The sequence below is a fragment of the Tenrec ecaudatus genome, chromosome 9 (assembly GCF_050624435.1).
Source record: "Tenrec ecaudatus isolate mTenEca1 chromosome 9, mTenEca1.hap1, whole genome shotgun sequence".
In the NCBI taxonomy this organism is placed as follows: Eukaryota; Metazoa; Chordata; class Mammalia; order Afrosoricida; family Tenrecidae; genus Tenrec; species Tenrec ecaudatus.
In genome coordinates, this window is record NC_134538.1 from 118161161 (window position 1) to 118181789 (window position 20629).

A 20629-nucleotide genomic window follows, 5' to 3' on the forward strand; every position below is an offset into this window, starting at 1 on the left:
GAGAAAGGAGGCAGCCTTGGGAAGGGAGGCCGAGGTTGCTCTCGGCAGCAGCCCTGGAACAACAAGCTCAGTGTGCTCAGAAGAAAAAGCTGAGCAGAAGCTCTGGATACATATTTCTGGTATGAAATATTTTCATTCCTGATTTTTATTTTCTTTTTAATACAGCACACAATACACCAAACATTTGGGAGCCACTTCCGTACTCAGGAACGTGTGAAAGAGACCAAGCTGTCTGCTGAATGTCTTTTCATCCCACTAGGAGCTGGAGAGCAGAGAATGAGGATCACACACATTCCATTCAACCTTTGATCAAGTTATCAAAGATTCAGCCGCAGTTTTTCCCATTTTCCAAATGGGAAAAACTATAGTACCCACTTAATAGTGCGGTTGCAGAGATCATTATGCATTTCCTACATTCTCAGAAAAATATTGGAATGTTCACATACTAAATACGTTTACCAACACTGTCTTACTTTATATCTGCAACAACCCTATAAAGTCAGCCTTTCAAAACCACCAGCCACTTTGCAGGACAAAGGCGAGGCTCTCTATTCCTGTAAAGAGTTAGTCTTGGAAACCCACCGGGACAGTTCTATGCTTTCTGAAAAGGTCACCTGAGTCAGAAAGGACTCCGTGGTGGTGAGCGCTTTGGTTGGTGGAATCAAGAGGTCTTAGGAAATGTGAATGGAAAAATAGGTAGCTTGGATAAAGATGAAGGAAAGGTTTTATTCATGTACTCCTTTTACATGGAACAAGAAAAATCTCACCTTGCACAGACCCAGCTTTAACGTTCCAATCAATGCAATCTGTTATCAATTTTGTTTGTTCCTCTCTATTACACTCTGTTCAACTTGTCTTCTGACCGCAGCTGCGCTCCTTTCTCTGATTTTAAATACTCAGGACTAAACCAAATATCTCGTTTTAAAGAACACAGCACTCCAGAAGGCCAGTGGCTGAGGACCCGGGCACCAGATACAAACCTAGGAATCCACACGGCACCCTCACTTCTGATGCGATGACCAGGATTAAGCATTTGCCACAACCTCTTCAGATTCAAAGCCCAGGCTCAGGGATTCCGGGGCTCCCTCACTTCTAGTCCCAGGCCACAAATTCAGGGACTCCCCCTCTAGGCCTCAAGTACGTTAGGGTTGAGAAGACCCATCACTTCCAACATTGCTGACTCCCATTCCTCTCTTGTTCAGTAATTCACTAGAATGACCCACAGAGCTCACTGAATGTGTTATACTTATCATTTCACTATAGAAAAATGATTCACGTAAAATGAGCCAAAAATGATTCACGTAAAATGAGCCAAAAAATATTAGCTCCCAGGGAGCATGCGGTTCACCAGCCAGGATGCTTGTATGTGTGTGTGTGGTGGGGACCTCCTAGTACAGTTTCAATGGGGTATCATTAAGTCATCATGATGGATTGAAAGAGTTCCCCACCTGCCTTTTCTGAGATCAGCTGATCTCAGTAATGGTATCTCTGCGTCTAGCCAGCCACGCTGAGTCGCTTCAATAGCATTTTGTCCCATCTGGAGACCTATAGATCGTACCACTCAGCAAATCTAACTCATTTCCTTTGAGTCAGCTCCGACTCCGAGTGAGCCTGGGGGGCACAGTTTATAGCGGCGGAATTCCTCCCCTTTCGCTCCTGGGGACTAGGTGGCATGTGTGACTGGACTACCTTTCCATCTGTCATCCCCAAACACTTCAGTGACTCAGGACACATCCCAAGATTAGAGTTAGCTCTCAGGAACCAAGGATAGCAATGGAATGACAGTGGGTAAACTTATTGCAATTCCTACACATTGATGATGGCATCTGATTGCTTTGTCAGGATTGAAGTGTTATGGAGGTGCTTCGTTGGTGCATGGACCGCAGCTCAGTAGCAGTGAGCTAATTCAGCAGGTTCGGTTTAGCAGAATTAGCTCAGGAAACAAATGGCCCTCAAGAAATGACAGTGCACAGGTAGCCTGTTTAAAATGACAGCTTTTATCTGGGCATAGCGGCTAGCAATTATGAGTGAGACCTTCCTGCTTCCGGGGCTTCATACATATTTCCTCATTCAGTCAGCACCATAATCCCATGAGCTAGTCATGATTATTCCACTATTCAAGTGGGGACACTCTGGCCTTAATGTTGTCAGTAACTTGCCTTAGGCATGTAGTCTGATGCAGTGCCCAGATTGTCTTGGAAAAAGTCAGTCTTTGTTCCAGAAAAATATGTTAGGTGGAAAAAAAAGTTTTGTTTTAATTATCGGTATGTTTTCTGTTGAAATTACTTTTGGACTTCCATTGTCCTCACTTGGATTCATTTTTGTCCCGGATGTTAAAAGATAAGCTTAGCTATGATGCCTATCCATTACTTAATGAGTAACAAAGCTTGTGAAGTTTTAAAATTGGGAACTACAGCTTGGATATCTCTTTGATGAGGGAAAACCAGAGGCAAATGCTTAACTAGAAACCTGTTTATCCAGTCTCCTAGATTGAGGGCACAGTGTGACTTGTTTGACTTAATCCTGTGGAGTCACTTAGATTGTTTAATGTGAAGTCCTCTCAAGTAACACCGTCTTAACTATGTCTACCTATCATTTTGTCTAATAAAATATGTTTGTAAGACTCAGAGATAAAAGGGGGGCTATAAATCAAGGGATTGGGAACTTTCTGCACCTTGATAAAGTGACTGTGAACTGTTAATGATCAGGTCCAACTTTTGGATTCTAATGATTTGTCACCTTCTCTTTTAAGTATGCTTCGTTTCCAGGAAAAGGCTTTAACTTGTACGCTGGAAGTTAAAGAGGCAGTCTTGGTTAATATTTACTTCATGGAGGCAGCAGCATTTTGTAAAATAAATAAACATCGAGTCCCAGATCTGGCTATCCTCCTTGAAGGGCACGCAAGAGCGATAAATATTATGGTTCCAGAACAATGACAAAAAAGTGCCATGCTGATCTCTTTGGGGAGATTGGGGGATGCTGCACCCACTCCTTCTCAAAACACCATCACATGAAACGCAAAAACAATCAGTGTCCCAGTCAGCACGCAGAAAAGGGAAAAGTCTTTTGTTTATGCTGAACAGCCATTGTATAGATGATGAGCTTTGGACTTTCAAAGCCGCAGGAAGCATGGTGGCATACTTTGCCCTGCTCTTGAAAGAATCACCGAGCAGCTCTCCTGCTCTGTAGCAGCACACTCCCAGGCATCTGTTTAATTCTCCTCTCTGCAGTCACTGACCTTGGGTTTCAGACAGTGTCGGGGAGAGAGGGGCAAGAATAACGGGGAAAGGGCTTGCTTCTGCATGGTCTGACTGGCTAATGTGCTTGCGGTGGAAGGAGCTCCACTGCCCTCCACATGTCTCCAAAGTGGTTCCTTTGTCTTAAAGCCAAGTGGAGGAACTGGGCTAAACAATGTGTCATATTGAACCAAACAATGTCTAGATCATATAGCTGTCTCTTCCGGAAATCATCTCCATATTTTTATTTATTTATAAAGTCTATGGTTTTAAATGTGAGCTTTTATGATGTACAGTGTGTTTTATTTCTTCCGATGATCCAAGGAAAATAGAAGAGTAAAACCCACCCAAATAAACCCACTGCCATGCAGTCAGTCTATTCAGACACGTAGAATCCGACAGTGCAGAGGAGGGGCAGAATCCTGTCCCCAAGGGGTTTCCACGCAGGTAAGTCTGGACAGAAGCCACTGCCACATCTTTCTCCCGGCAATGGGGTGTTTGATCAGTCTTTTTACATTAGCCACCAAGGGCTTTAACCACTGCATCACCAGGGCTTTCGTTTAAGAGTACACCAAGTGAAAACAAGAGTTAAAGAATTTTGATAGGCTTGGGAAGCCAGGTTTTTAAATTCGAAAGAAGTCTGTCTGAGTGAAAGTTGTGGGTGGTCTTCGCTCATTCTGAAGGAATCCAGAGATGGAAACATGTTGGCAATTGTGTCTCTTTTCCAGTTTGTAATAGTTGCTGTTTCTTTCCTTGTCTTGTTCGGTATTTGTTAGGTGTAGTGCAACCAGACTTCTATATAAGAATAGATGTAATCAGAAAAGTCTGTAAAGAAAGTTTATATTGTCTGACTTTTGATTAAAGAATGATTATAACTCTGTACCCTGACAGAAAACGGAATCAGACTTTCAGTATTATCACAGACCATTACTTCTAATTAAACATATATGAGAAAGAATTTTAACAAGTTGAAGTTTTTCCAGGGCTCTTTTCTATGTTTATATACAGACAGCTCATAGTTCAATGAAACACACATGCTCTAATCTGTTTTATTCACTTAACCTTGTACCAAAAACTAATTCTTGATACCGCTTCATGAGCAGAGCAGCTGTGTTAGTATCATGGTAGATTATAGTAGCCCAAAGGTCAACAGTTTGAGGCAAAGATAAGGCTTTTTACTTCCATGAAGATGTGCAGTCTCAGACGTATATCCACATGTGTAGCTCTGCTCTGCTCTGCTGAGCACTGGGAACTGGCGTGGACTCCGGGATAGTGAGGTTAGTGGGAACTGGAGTGGACTCGAGGCAGTGAGGTTAGTGGGAACTGGCGTGGACTCTGGGACAGTGAGGTTAGTGGGAACTGGCATGGACTCTGGGACAGTGAGGTTAGTGGGAACTGGCATGGACTCTGGGACAGTGAGGTTAGTGGGAACTGGCATGGACTCTGGGACAGTGAGGTTAGTGGGACCTGGAGTGGACTCCGGGACAGTGAGGTTAGTGGGAACTGGCGTGGACTCTGGGACAGTGAGGTTAGTGGGAACTGGCGTGGACTCCGGGATAGTGAGGTTAGTGGGAACTGGAGTGGACTCGAGGCAGTGAGGTTAGTGGGAACTGGCGTGGACTCTGGGACAGTGAGGTTAGTGGGAACTGGCGTGGACTCTGGGACAGTGAGGTTAGTGGGAACTGGCGTGGACTCTGGGACAGTGAGGTTAGTGGGAACTGGCGTGGACTCCGGGATAGTGAGGTTAGTGGGAACTGGAGTGGACTCGAGGCAGTGAGGTTAGTGGGAACTGGCGTGGACTCTGGGACAGTGAGGTTAGTGGGAACTGGAGTGGACTCGAGGCAGTGAGGTTAGTGGGACTGGCGTGGACTCCGGGACAGTGAGGTTAGAGGGGGTTTGGGGAGCATCATTATCTTTCTAACACCACTTGCAACTCATGAGACTGGATACCCCCTGGAGTCAACTTGTAGCTGACTCATAGTAACCCCCAGGGGGTTTCTGAGACTGTCACTGTAGACAGGAGTAGAAAGCCCAGTTTTCTCCCTTGGAGCTGCTGGTGGCTTCAAACACCAACCGTGTGGATTGCAGCCCAAAGCAGACAACACCGCCAGGGCTCCCTTCTGAGTGATCATGCGATGATATTCCCAGATGGTTTCACAGCCAATTTAGAACTTTAAAATCACACCCAAATCTTCTTCTGTCTCAAATCCCCAAACTTGTAATTATCTTTTGAATCTCCTACTTCAGTGTTTCTACACGAGCTCGCTACTAGCTAGAAAATCCTTCTCTTGATTAACTCATAAGTATATATGCCTCCCCACCCAAAATCTTTGTCTTAAACACTTTCTCTTTTACTATGCACTTGTTACTGTCAGTTTACTATTTGTAGTGAGTCAACAAATAGTTATTGAATGAGCGAAGAAATAAGCTCAAGCACTCCCTTCTATATTTCTCTGCTGCTTCCAAAAAAAAAAATCACCTTTCTTCATTGCTCTCTCTTCATTAATTTGTATAACTGCCTCCATTCCAGAATAACCACCTGGATTAAGGGAGAGATGGAGTTTCTTCCTCATCTAATCTAGCCTCTGCACAGATATCAAACAGTGGCTCAAAGAATAATGTGAGTCAGTGGAGACCCAGCTGTATTATACACACATGTATGACTAATGTCATAGTGAACTACAGCATGACTTCACTACAGGGTTAGAAGACTTGATGGGGTGGGACAGGGTAAGAGTCCTCTCCCAGCACATGGTATCTCCCACTCTGACTGCCACAATCAAGTCTGCCGACGCTAAGCCCCCACTGGAAGGTTACCACATAGTTGAACTTTTGCTGAAAGCACGGACAACCACGGAAGAGTACGCATTTTGTGAGGACAAGTGTTCAAGGCTCCTTTTCATGGGATCGTGCAAGTGTGGTGGCTCCTTGGCACTGGGGAGTCTGTTGCATGGCCTTCGCTCTGGACTTCTCCTGCCATCATCTCCTCCTCCAGGTCCTCAGCTGCTCTCTCCATCAACACCGTGCTCCTGCCATTTTAATTTTTATTTTCCCCTTTCTGTTTTGTTTTTATGTTAGTCCCCTTGGGTTCAGCTCTTCTTGAACACCTTGCTCAAAAACCGCTCTTTGAGACATGTTCAGGAGGAGTCAGGGGAAGTGGTTTCTCTTCACGAGGCTATCTTTCTGGTTAGAAGCTCACGCGGACCCTCTGGGACGGAGCCCTCACCCTCGCAGCTCCTGTGGACTGCTCTCCCACAGCTGAATACAGGCTCTGCCTTGTTCTACTTTCTCGGAGTCCCTTCGTCCTCGTTCACAGGTTCTTCAGAGATGTGTGCTGTGTCATATTTATACACTGTCTGTATTCTGAAGTGGAATACACTCACCATTTCCCATTAGAGAGCTAAAGACTTGTGCCCAGTGCCTTTGATGTTTCTTTCGTGTCTCCCAAATAAACCGTACAAGAACGTAAGTCAAGATTCAGAATTGACACTTGATTAAACCACAAATGGAGTAGTCTTTTCATTTTTCCAGAAAGATAATTTGATTACCGGTGACTGTGAGCCTGAGGCCGGTTATTTAAAATTATGAATTGGGTGACAGTATGCAGAGCAGATCTTCCGTTTTACACCCAACCTTTCACACACCTTTTGCTTCAGCTCATCCAGTTCCTGCTCTCTGCTTCCTGCTTCCATTCCTCCTCCTCCCCCACCCTGTGTCCTTTGTCCCCTGGTGCATGCTGCTCTTGTGATCTTAAGTAATTGACTAGTCTAGCACAAGGATGAGGTCACTTCTTAACCTGCAGTCTGAAGGGGCAGTTCCACAATCTCTGCTATCAGTGACCCTGGCCTCCTTAGTGGGTCCTAACTTTGTTCCGCATTTTTATCTGAGGGTAGAGTTTTTAAAAGACCCCTTTCCACCTCCACACCCATTAGATTTACTGCAATATGAAAGCTTGCATTAATTTTATAAACATTTTATAACACAGGTAAACACTTGCAAACTGTGACATAAAATTATTTTCAGAGATTTGTCTTTAATGCTGTGTGAAACATTAGAGATTATTCTGAGATTATTACATTAGAGGCTATTTTTTAATGGAGGGACTGATTTGAGCTGACGGGGAATGGAAGAGGGGAGAGAGGCGAAGGGGAGAAGGCACTCCCAGCCCTGCATCCTCAGCCAGCAGGGGGCTGAGAATGCAGCCTGAGGCGGCTTACTCCCCAACAGGAGGATGCTTTCCATTTCTGTTTATTTTTAATATATAAAAGCTGTGTTTTAATATAAATAGATTGTGGTCCAGAAAGCTGAATTATTAAAAAATTTGCTTCATGTTCATATCCCTCCCCCCTCCCTGGAAGATTAAAAAAATGATATAACTCAATATAGTATGTTAAAGTGGTAGAGTGAGTGATCAAAGAACTTTGTTTCATATTCTGAGCTACTTTCTGATATAAATCTATAAGAAGGTGCTTCCAGAAGATCGGGAAAAATTCCATTATTTTCAAAATCTATTTTCCACAAATTTCTGGAAGTCCCCTCATATGTAGGTGAGATCTTTGCAAGTGAAGCTGCTTGACCCAGCTCCATCACTGAGTCTCTGCGTTTAAGATAACCTCTGATAATATCCAAGGCAGCCTTTCAGAAAAGGGGAAACTACCAATGCAAATGAGAAATTACTGGAAGACGACGCTCGACCTCATCTAGAATCAAGGAAGCTTTTATGTAGCATTCCCAGCTAAATTAAGTTTAAACTACTACTTGAGGGAAGAGCCAGAGTGAGAACAAGACGAGACTAATTATACAGGCAGGAGGACTAGTTCATAGAAAGACCCGATGTATGTAAAGGTCAGCCGGGTTGAAGAAGGTTTGAATGGGGTGCAAAGAAGGCCAGAAGGGAAGGATGGGGGTGAAAGAGGCTGGCAGCGATGGGGAGGTTTCTATTGATTTATCTGCAGCTACATCATAGCAGCCCGATGCCCACATTGTTTGGATTTAGTTCAGCTGTTCAAAACAATTAGAAGGAGGGGATTTAACAGTAGACTGCCTTGAGTGGATCGGAGGAATTGTGGATCACTATGCTGGGGAAACACAAACATTGGCTTCAGTTACTGAAACAAATCAGGAGGAAACTGTCCTTAGGGACTCCTTCTTAGAGACTCCTACAGCTTTCCTATCTTCCTGCCTAGGCCAGGAGTAGGAATAACCTTCTTAGCTTTCTTGGCTAGACTCATTGTATGGAATGTGCCCTCATATGCTCATTTGACCCTTGGCTTCCATTGCACTGACCCGCTCCACCCACCAGAGGGCAGAAACGATGACCTGGTGCTATAGCTGACACTTGGATCCCACTCTATGGATGAGAATATGTTTGCTCTCCAGTTGTGTTTCCTACCCAACCTCCACCCTCCCCTCCCCTCCCCATCACCAATTACCAAAGAAAATTCCCAAGGCTGAGGCCCTAATACTGCACAGCATCATCTGCTCATTGAGAAAATAGCAGGAACCGAACAAATACATCTAATTTGAAAACCAGGAAGGCAACCAGCTCAATTCCTGGCCTAAGGAACAAACTGATTGGATCCCAGCTCTCACGTGCTTTCCTCCCTACAACTGTAGGACCTGCGTTAGATTACTGAACTTTCCTTTCTTTGTATGTGAAACAGGAATAATATTAAAAAGGCTTTGGAATAAGAACTACATAATTTTTATAAAGCACCAAGATTTAGCAGTACTTTGGGGATTAGTATAGGTGTTGTGTTCTTAGTGGCTTGCCTTTGCCTTGGGAATCAAGAACATTTGTGCTTCAGTCTCCTTAAGTTTCACAGCTCTTGTCTTTATCTGCCTGTTTGTTTTTTCTTAAAGGAAAAGGGAAGTTTAGTCTCTTACCTAGTTTTTAAACTGTGAGTGTGGGGGAGAAAAGAAAGGGGGGGTGAGGCTATGGATGAATGGGTCATTTCTGACCACAAATTACTTAGCATTCTTCTGAGATAAGACATTCAATAGAAGAAATTATCTTGGCAGTAGAATTATCCCTGAGGTCAAACGTATCCTAGGCATTTACTCTGAAATTGGCACTTGCTCATCATGCCCAAGGGATGGAGGGACTGTGTCAGGGGCTGCCAAACAGGTAATGCAATGTCAGGTCAAAGTGCTGATTGTCCTGAGGTGCTGGCTTTCTTCATGTCTGTGTTCTCTCCTCACTCTATCAAAGTCCCTAAACTCTGATGGTCTTAATAAACAAACTAATAATGCATTGAAAAACAAACGGAATGCCTTGACAAAGAGTGGATTCGCAGAACTTCTCTATCATGTCCCAAGCCTGGGATCTTTACACGCCCCAACCGCCACATCTTTTCCCCATGGAGGGACTCGTGGTTTTGAACCACTGGAGTTTCCGATGAGAAGGAAATATTTGAACCACCGTGTCACCAAAGTTGCATATGTTTCAGAAAAAGAGACAATCCTGGAAATTGATATTTCAACCAACTCAGCTTTTGCTTATATTTGAATTTTCTAGGAGACCTGAGACAATACAGTGTTGGAGGGAATGAGTTTCCATGCTACCTGCGTTGTTTAATAGGTATAAATTAATAAAACGGACTTTTCACTCTCCTTCACCTAGGTCAAATTTCTGAACACACGAATCAGCTTCCTACTGCTTTCATGACTTCAGAAATCCCAAGGCAACTGACTGGTTTAACAGAGAAAAAAATAGATTATTATTTTTGACAGACTATATTACTATATATTAAACTATATTGTGATTGCTGTATCAAGATCTAAATAATTCTAGACCTATGTGTTAGTCTGGATAGACTAGAGAAACAAATTCATGGACACACATGTGTATGAGAAAGAGATTTATGTACAAGAACTGAACATTGAGAAAACATCCCAGCCCTGTCCATATCAAGTCCATAAGTCCTATATGAGCCCCTATTTGCGATATCAATCTATAAAGTTCTCTCCAGTCTCATGGAACACATGCAATGACACTGAATGCAGAAGATCACAAGCCAGTAGGTAGAAAGTCTTTGGATCCAGTGTCATTGGAAACATCTCAGAGCCGGCAAGGGTCTCTTTGTGGCTTCTGGGGCATCTGAGGTCTGACTGCATCCATGTGTCTTGTTTTCTGCAATGTCTCCCCGGAAGTGGCAGAGAGAGAGCATGGTCTTCCGCCTCCAAGGAGGAAGTGGCAGATTTCCCCGGAGAAGGCCATGCCCACCCAGAAGTCTCATTGGCTATCTCCAGATTGACAGCCTAGACTCCACCCCTACACTCTTATTCCTTAACTGACACCAGCGTAGATGACTACCCCAACTAGAAACCTATTATCGCCTCATCCCCACCCTTGCTGTGCCAAGTGTCAAGATGATTTTAATTCATAGCATTCCTTTAGGACAGAGAAGTACCCAGAGGTTTTCCAAGAATATAATCTTTAGGGAAGATGGACACACATATGTATATGAGAAAGAGATTTATGTACAAGAGCAACTGACTGTCACAACTTTCTCCTACTGCCGTGTTCGGACTGCTGCCAATGCGTAACCACTGCACTACCAGCGATGCTCTGAAGGTTCTATTACTAGGGTTCATATTTGGGAAGAACCTTTTCTTCTTCCAGCCTGCATTAAATTCTCAGTGCTCACAGTGGTTTGTTTGCATTACAAAGAAAAGCCCATGCAAATACATAAATTTCAGGTCCCCGTGTTGTGCTGCAAATTTCCTTCAGACAACATGGAGTCCTGACAGTAATTTTCTATCAAGGAGGCCTAGGAGCATGTGGATTTCAGTACAGAAGCAGGCAATTGGACATCTGCATTTCCAGTACCAGGTACTTTCAGCCAAGGTCATCCTCACCACTTGCGCATGCTCTGAGAAAGAGAACAATCAGCATGCACTGCCGGGTGGTAAAAAGGATGACGTCAGTACTGTGAAATAAGAAATGTCAGACAATGCCCTTCCCTAATTTATTTAGAGGAGGAACAAGTAACCCTTTTCCCTTTTATAAGTGTTGCCAAATCCTTAAATCCGTCCCTTTCTTTCACTTTGCGCAAATCAAGGAATTATTAACTGGCCTAAATTGGATCTGTCTTAAACCAAAAAGATAGATTCTTGGCCTTTGTGTAGATAATGTTCTCATCTTATTTTTATTCTCAAAACCAAATTCTTGTCGCCCTTCTCCAAGCCCCAAGTTTCAATTATGCCCACCGGCAGCCATTTAAATAGCTTTTAAACAAAATAGTCTGCGCTTCTCTCATAATAAGGGCACTTCCGAGGTAAATCTGTCTTGGTTACCAGCTGTCAGCTGTCAATGAGCTACAGGTAATTAAATTTGAAGATAGCTTCATGGCTCAAAGAAACAATAAAATCATTGGACCAGAGAGATCTTAAATTGATGTAGTCACTGCTCCTTCAGCATTTGAATGAGTGCAAGAAATCAATCACTTTCTAAAGAAACAGGTAACCAAGAGGGTTGCTCTTGTTACCTGGAAGCACATTTCTATGGAAATGATGTACTCCGAGAAGACCATACTTTGAGTTTCATTTCAATATGGATTAGGGAAAAAGAGTACCAAAAAAGAAAGAAAGACTATAACCAAACAGAATCTGTTAGAAAGATAAGAAGCAGGACCTGCGTTAGATTAAGGTCTGTCCTTCAGTGTATATTTCTACAACAATAAGCAACAACTTTGACTCAAGATACTACAATATAAAGGACTTGTTTATTTTTCTTAATCTCATATAAGAGAAACAGTAATAAAAGATCCTTGAGGATCAGTTCAGGGTCTCTACTCTCACGAATTTACTTCTCAGGCTTCGTCAAAAGCATTGTTTTATCTAACTCTGAAATGATTTCTTCCATATTAAATTAAAACAAAACAAAAACTCACTGCCCTCAGTCCTGACTCATACATAACAATGCTGTAAAACAGAATCAACGCATCCCCATGGGTCTCTCAGACTGCAATTCTTTGCAGATGTCAAAGTCATCTTTCTCCTGGGGAACAACTGGTGGTTTTGACCTGCTGATCTTGCAGTTAGCAATCCAATGTGTAACCAAGAGGCCACCAGCGTGCTCCCTTCCACAGGAAACTCCATTAAGGACTTTGTTTTTATTTAAGATAAGGCAGTAGTAATTTTATAGCTCTACACCCAAAACCAAGCCACACCCATTGCCATTGTGAGATTGCCAATGTATAGTGGAAATGTATAGGACAAAGGGGAACCACTCCCTTGGGATTCCAAAGCTGTAATCTTCATTAGAGCATAGAGGCTTCTCTTTCTCCCAATGAGTGGGCTTGAACCACTGCCCTTGTGCTTATCATTGCAACAACTGCAATTCTAACAGATAGCAATCATACAGAGGAGGGTAGAACTGCCCCGTGTGTTTGCCAAGCCTGTAAATCTTTACGGGTGTAGAACATCTCATCTCTCTGTCTGGTGTTTTCCGACTCCTGACCTTGTGCTTAGCAGCTCAACACATAACCCACTAATCTACCAGGGCGCCTTACCTACTCTATAAGGCGCATTCATAGATCCCGTGCCTTGCATTTACAACAAACAACAAGAAACAGAAAAAAATTTTCTACTTTGTCTATACCCGTATGTCTCTCTTGTTAGTGATCAGCTTAAACAATGCTAACACTAATGATAATGATAATAATTTAAACCAGTTGAGGTTTTCTGCCAGGCTTTCCAAACAAATTATTACATGTAAGGTGACAAGTAGTTCCACGGACAGATTCAGTACAAAGTTTTTGTTTATTTCATAAATGCATAGTGAGTTTAACTATCTTGTTCAATGTCACAAGACGTGGGACACCAGACCCTCACTTCATCCACCCTCGGCTGTTTTCATTTAGGCATCTTCCGCGTGCCATGAAGTGGACTCTCTGGCAGGTGTCTTGAAATGGTATTCCCAAGAAAAAAAGAAAAATCAAAATTGTGATACATAGCTATGACCCAAGTTTTCACAGAATATTGTTCATGGCTTCCTGTAAACTATTTTATAAATGTTCAACTTTGAATTAGTCACACTTCAGCCATGCCAGAATTCATAGGAACAATTATAATCGAATACTTTTAAAGTTTTTAATGATTCAGCACAGAAGTAATAATCGCAGAAAACAAATTATTTCATAGCTTGGCATTCTCTTAGGATCATAATTAGAAGCAAATAAAAATTTGGAGCCATTTGACTAGCAGTCTTAAATTCTGTGAAGAAGGAGCATTTTAGTTTGGAGGAAAAATGGTATCTATCATGATAGTCATCAATCTTTTAGATCATTATGATATTCATTGTTTGCAAAAGGTCAGCTACCTAACAACACGTTGAATATAAAGGAAATTAATAAAAATAAGTCATTGAACACTGAGGTACTGAAAATTTGAGCGTTCTGTTTGTTTTTCCTTTGATATAGGCAGATAAATTGCCATCTAAATTAAATGCCTTCTGAATGAAACTTGATGTCACAAGGTGATTGGTTTTGAAATAATCTATAGAAGAATATACTTGTTAGAAAGATGTTTTTGAATAAAGTCAATAATTCGAATAGAAAATAGTCCTGAATTAATTGACTTAAAGTGATGAATTTGCAGAGTGTCAAGAATAAAACTTAAATCGAAGGTCAGTATGAAAGAGGAGTGTTCTCAGGAGATGGACTGACACAGGGACCAGTGATAATGGGTTCAGACAAAGCAGTGATGATGGAGAACGTACAGAGCGGGTGTCTTGCTGTACACAGCAGCAATGTGAACTGGAGCTGACTGAGGCTAGAAAGAGAGGTACACATCGCCATCACTTTGCTGGAAACTCTTCATTGTCTTCTTTTGGTTACTTTTTAATTAATATATGAGCAGATGGTATGCAGTAATAAAAGAGTTGAAATTTTTTGCAACTATGAGTGATTTCACAGTCATATAACCTTAATTTTAACATTGTATTTACTGATTTATTTAATCTCAATGTTACAGGTAATGAACTAACAGTGACACTAACATAATTTTAAATTAATTTGTTATTGGGTGGAGAGTATAGTCTTGCTTTTGAAAAATAAATATTCTTTGAAATTTTCTATTGAGAATAATGCTCTGTTCTTATTTGTGCTTTCACTATTTCAGAACTGCGGGAAACAAAGACCTCGGAATATTTCAGTCTGTCCCACCATCCTTTAGACTACAGGATATTATTAATGGACGAAGATCAGGACCGTATATATGTGGGCAGCAAAGATCACATTCTTTCTTTGAATATTAACAATATAAGTCAAGAGCCTTTGAGTGTAAGTTTATCATTTTTATGAGTGCACTGTTGATCTTGTAGATGTCTTTTATCTTTAAACATTTCAATTAAAAAGAAAAACATTAGATTTTTATAAGGCCAGCAATAAGGACTACTTGTCATATGTCAATAAACAGTCGGAAGTACGTACTCATTTCAAGGACTGGAAATATAAGCAGCCCTGTTGTCCCTGTGTAGTGTCATGGTTTCTAGCAATCCCAAACTTCCAGCTCAGTGAGAAAACACTGCCTGTGCGCTTGCAGTCACTAGCTGCTGTCCAGCCCAGTCTGCAGCCATCACACAGGTGTCGGAGGAGAGCGCTGCTCCGTTCGGTTTTCAGAAGTAGCTCATCAGGCCTGTCTCCAGGGCAGATTCAAGCTCCGGCCTTTCACTTGGCAGTCAAGCATGCTAACTCTGTAACTCCTGGATCCTGCTCCCCCCTCCCCCGTATCTGTGTGGAAACCAAAACAAATATCAATTCCAACTCATGGCATCTATCTGTATGTGGCAGAGTAGAACACTGCTCCGTGGAGTGCTTTCACTGGTTGCTTCTTCTAAAGTACACTAACAGGCCTTTTTCAAAGTACATCTAGGGGAACTCAAATCTCCACACTTCCAGTTAGCTGCAAGCATACTGACCGTTTGTGCCATGTGGTGTGTGTGTATGTGTGTGTGTTTTATTAAAAACCAAACTAAATTAACCACATTATGACTGAGTCAATCCCTTCTCCTGGCTGCTCACTTTTGTCAGATTGGAATCATACTCCTCAGGGTTTTGCAAAGGTACGTTGTTTTCTAAGCTACCTTGCTAGGAGTCTTTTTCAAGGCACCTCTGGGTGCACTTGACTCGCCATACTTTTAATTAGCTACCAAGCTTGTTGACCATGTGTATTCTGCAGGGACTTCAGGTATGTCTATAGAAAGGGAAAGCCAGGAACATGAGTGTAGCATGCAAACACGAGCAGATAAAAGGAAGGCTTGACAGGATGCCAGTTGTTACTTACAGGCCACTATTACTTTAAAAGGTGTGACTTATATTCATTGTTCTATTACACCAGGAAGCAAAATGAATGTTGATTCTGTTGCACAACAAGAAAGCACAGTGAGTATGATTGGAGTTAAAAAGGAAAAAAATTAATTTTCATTCATTTCAACAGCAAAGCTTTTACATTTACTGTTTTCTCACAGGGCAGTTGAACAACAAACAACAAAACAGCTACAACAACAACAGCACTCATTCTTGCCAGAACTGGCACCGTGGCTTAGAAGGCACATACTCTTTCCTAGAGGAATCCCCTTGGTTACAATACAGGTTCTTTTAGCTAGAACTCTCTAGGGATCCCTTTGAAGCAAATTTTAGTATTCTGGCTGTGTGGCTTAGCAAAAATAATGTAAACTGAGATAACAATATAAATGTAAATTCCTTGTGACACCAGCAATTAAAATAACATATCCTGTCACTCAAAAGGTGTTCAATATGCACTAGACTACCTAGTGTACATTTATAGTAAAGATGACGTTATTTTCATATTATATAGTAGTGAATCTGCCACATTACTGAAAGATGTGTTACAGACAAAATTTATGGAGAGTTAAAATAGTTATTATTAACACAAAATAACATCTTTATTGATTGATTTGAGTTCATGAGACTAAATAAGACTAATTTTTAAACTTAGGTATAGATAGACCTTAAAAGAAATCTATTAGCAGTAAATGAAAAGCATTGAGCTGTCATATAGCCGAGTGTGATTGATTACACACCCTTCATTTTCCGTTCGGAGCAGGTTTTCTGGCCGGCGTCTGCAATCAAAGTCGAAGAGTGTGCTCTGGCTGGCAAAGACCCCACTGTGAGTAGTTAAAGGCATGGGCCTGTGGGGGGCGGGGGGCTTTACTTTTCAGTCTTGGAGTCAGTGAATCTTGAGTGCAGTCCAGAGTGAGACAAAGGGGGTGACGCTTTCAGCCCTCCTCTGGACACATGGTAAAAAATGTAAATACAAGGAGCTTGGAACTCTCGCAGCCTCTCCAACATTGGAATTCCTGACCAGGGAAAAAAATGTCCTGCTTCCCTTTCATGATTACATACTGACACTTTTCATGATGGATTTCAGTAATAACCCCCATTCCAAGTGGATCCAACCTGCAGAATTCTCAGCAGGCTTCTGAAATTATGACAATGCAAATGTCTGGGGCAGCTCCCAGATATCATGTGTCTTCTCCAAAGGAAGATTCTCTGCAAAGCAGCCGTGGTTAGTCGGCACATTCCAGAGGCAGGACTCGCCCGTTGTTAATTTAAAATCACCATGAAAACAACAAGACAGCCAGATCTCAATATCCAGAAATATCCAGTGTACGACACTTTTACAAACTGTATTCCTTTAGGTGGGATTTAATATCAAGAGTCAAGAAAGAAACCAAGATTGACTTCTATGAATGAGTTGATAAAATCGACGCCTTACGTTGTTCTGGAATATTGTAAAAGATATACACGAAACATGTCTTTAACACTCACATGTAATTTCCTGTTATAATACAAGATCTGTGTCATGTCACACTTCTATTTTTGTTGTATGAAAAATAATGGAACAGAACAAAGTATAAAGTATTCTATTTCTCAAATAATTTAGGAAAGAGATTTCATTATTCATTCATTCATTTATTCATTCATTCATTCACAAATATTTATCGGGTACTGATTACGTGTCTGGCACAGTGCTAGGAACCCAAGCTTTAATTTGCCTCAAAATAGATATTTGTGACTCTCACGAACTTCATTTTCTTGGAGGATGGGCTTTAATCAAATGAGTAGGAAATAAATGGACTCTCAGGAATGAGATTGAGATGCATGGACTGAATAGCAAAACTAGCAAACATGTAGACACATACACACACATGTGCACACACATGCTGAATGTGGCCGTCGTAGCGTTCTAACCCCCATTGATAGACAAGTGCTGACCAGTGTGCACGAATGGCTAGCCGCTCTGGTTTCAGGAGCGCAGGCGATACACGGAGCCTCAGCAGCGAGTCTGCAGATCCATCAGGTTAGCTCAACTAATAAACCACGAATGCTTCGGGAAAGGGAAAAGATGGAGACTAAGCTTTGAATTCCTTTGCATCTGAACGATCCCAGGTGTAAGGTTTGTGACAAAGTCTAGGTCATGGTTGGGTCATGGAAGGCAATGGTCAATTTCTTCTTCTGGTCTCACTGGGGAACATTGTGGCAAAAGAAACATCAGCACTGACCCAATCAGCCCTGATGATCCCTTTTCCAATTTTATTATTATCCACATTAGAGCATGAGTCTTAAAAAGTAGGGAGAAGAATGTTGAGGGGGCGTACTTGACATTGACGGGACGTGTTAGACAGTAATTTGGAGGAAGAAATACCTAAAAATGAGGAGGAAGCATTCCAAATTGTTCATTACAATTGTCTTCTAGGGAACCAAGAGAAGGAGGAAGTATAATGTAGCAGAGAAGACGCTTTCTCCACTGAAGCTATTATTTCAGTAATTGTGCCTGAATTGAACTATTTCATTCTTGAATGTAGATTTTCCCCATTGATGTCTGTCAGCTTATGCTTTGACTTTTGGCTATAATCACTGATTTGATTGTCCCTTATCCAAAAAGATTTGCATTTCATATCCATAGAAAGGGCTACAGGGGCAATGTGTAGGTTCTAAATACTTTGCCACATTCTCTTTCCAAAAATTGCTTCGACTTTCTTGAGACTCTTAGCCAAGTGATTTGACTTCCTATTCCCTTTGGCACACTATAAACTCTCTGTCTTTACATTATGGTAACGATGAGTCCGGATATGGAGCGCAGGCTTACATTTGCCTGGAGCACTGATGTTTCCCAGTATTATTCATAGATATCTTCCGTATCTGCCAATTACTGTACAGAAGAGCAATAACTGAGTGAGCTCCGTTCCAGGTATTATTACATCGGATCTGGAGAGGCTTCTTTGTCCACCTAACAGGGGTATCTCCTAGGAAATCACAACAGAGTGGAATCTTTCAAATACAGGTTCTCCTGTTTAAGAGAAGAATGAGTCAGAAATCCATTCCTATTTTAAAATATGAGAGATTTGCATAGTAAGAACTCTCTTATCTGTTGCCAAGAAAAAAGGCCAAGGATAGAAAAATGATGCAAAATACGTCTTCAGTATTTCTGCATGGCAACTATGTTAGTTATCTAGTGTCACTGTCTCACAACTCCCACGGTGGGCGCCTTCAAGAAGCAGACATTTATTCTCAGGAGGCTAGAAGCCAGTGTGCAGGTACCAGTTCTAACATAGAGGTTTTCTCTCCCTGTGGTCTCTAGAGAAGGGTCTTGTCCCTTTTTATCTCTGTAGCTCAGTTCTTGGATGATCTTCATGCAGACCCGTATCTAGCTTCTGCTTCTCTGCCTGCTTTACTCTGCCTAACCACTTCATTGTATATCTCAGAGGTAATTGGCTTATGTGTTAGGCAGGGTTCTCTAGAGAAACAAAACCAGGACACTTATGATTTTATAGATAGATAGATAGATAGATAGATAGATAATACAGCAAGAAGGAATATGATAGCTAATTAGTCCACACAGCAGTACAGAGGGCTCAGTTCCACTCCATTTCATGAAACATATAGAAAGTCCTTCAACTGACACAGACTGGCATCCAAGGTCAAGGAAGCAGACAGAGTGGCTTTCCTCAGGTAAGACAGAGTCTGCCCACAGGCAGCAGACAGCAGGGTGGGTCAGTAACAGTCAGTAGCATGGGAGCTGAGTGAAGCAGGCCTCAGTGGGATCCTGAAGTCAAGTGATGCACAGTGACAGTATCCGCCAGCCCCAAGCTCAAGCCTGAAGCTCAAGAGATGTACATGCCAGCAGTGTGGCTAAGAAGGTTTCGAAGGAGCATCAAGCTCTAGCAACAGGATCCATGGGTTTAGCTTTGCCCACAGACAGTGCAGCACACCGTTGATGCAAAGAGCTACCTCAAGCAACAGCCTGCAGGTCTGATCCCCAGGAAGCAAGAGAGAAGAGGGTGAGCCTTGGAAATCCATTTATCCTGCTGCCCTCTAGTCAAGCTGAGACCTGATTAAACTCTACCCACTTGTTCCTATCGGCCTAGTCGGCATAATAAACCTAACTATCACAGCTTAAGAGAGAATTGCACTGAGATGACTTCATTAACATAATCAAGAAAACTCTATTCCCAAATATTATAACTGCCACTAGTATATGGCTTAGGATTTACACTACATTGTTTAAGCAGCATAATTCAATCCATAACCACATATATTTATTTAAATTCTCAACAAAACCCACAATTTAAGAATCTCTTAATTTGGTTGCAATAAATGCTATCACATGATTTATTATCTTTGTGATAAAAATAGCAATTAAGCATTTTAATTTGTGCCAATGACTTTGTTGCAGAATCTACAAGTTAGTTTTAATACTATATATTAAATATATTTAATTATATAAATATAATTATAAAAGTCACATCTGTGACTATTATCAATTAGTAGCAACCAACAGTTAATGGAACAGGCAAGGTATTGGAACTGGCCTGGCTGCAGTGAAAGAAACTGGATTACGTTCACTGTTTCATTCCTCATGATAACGCTACAAGGTGGGCTCTATGGTCACCGTTCGCGCTTGTACCACAAAAAAAGAACCACGAGGAGTGAGGGTAACATACTGTGTTCATGTGGGTAGACTAGAGAAACAAATTCATAGACACATACCTATGTGTATAAAGAAGAGGTTTATATCCAAGATCAATTGTACATTAAGAAAACTTCCCAACCCAGTTCAGCCCAAGGCCATAAGTCTGATATTAGCCCATATATCCAGTACCAATCTATAAAGTCCTCTTCAGACTCATAAAACACATGCAATGAAGCCAAATACAGGACGATCACAAGCCAGTTGGTAGAAAGTCTTCGGGTCCAGTGGTGTTAGCATCTCAGCGCTGGCAGGGGTCTCTCTCTAGCTTCTTTGGCTTCAGAGGTCTGGTTGCATCCATGTGGCTTGTCTGGCTCAGGGCACTAGAGTAGTTCATGTGTCTTGTCAGCTGCAATGTCTCCCAGGGAGTGAAGGAGTGAGAGACTCTCTCCTGC

General features: G+C 41.8%; 1 protein-coding gene across 3 annotated transcripts in view; it reads left to right on the forward strand.

Moving 5' to 3' along the window:
• SEMA3C (semaphorin 3C) overlaps positions 1-20629 on the forward strand; it is a 200543-nt gene that overhangs the window by 95971 nt on the left and 83943 nt on the right. For all 3 annotated transcript variants that reach the window (XM_075558481.1, XM_075558480.1, XM_075558482.1), the window contains 2 exons: positions 14361-14521; positions 16308-16370. In XM_075558481.1, the coding sequence (XP_075414596.1) occupies positions 14361-14521; positions 16308-16370 (224 nt within the window). The remainder of the gene's footprint in view (positions 1-14360; positions 14522-16307; positions 16371-20629) is intronic.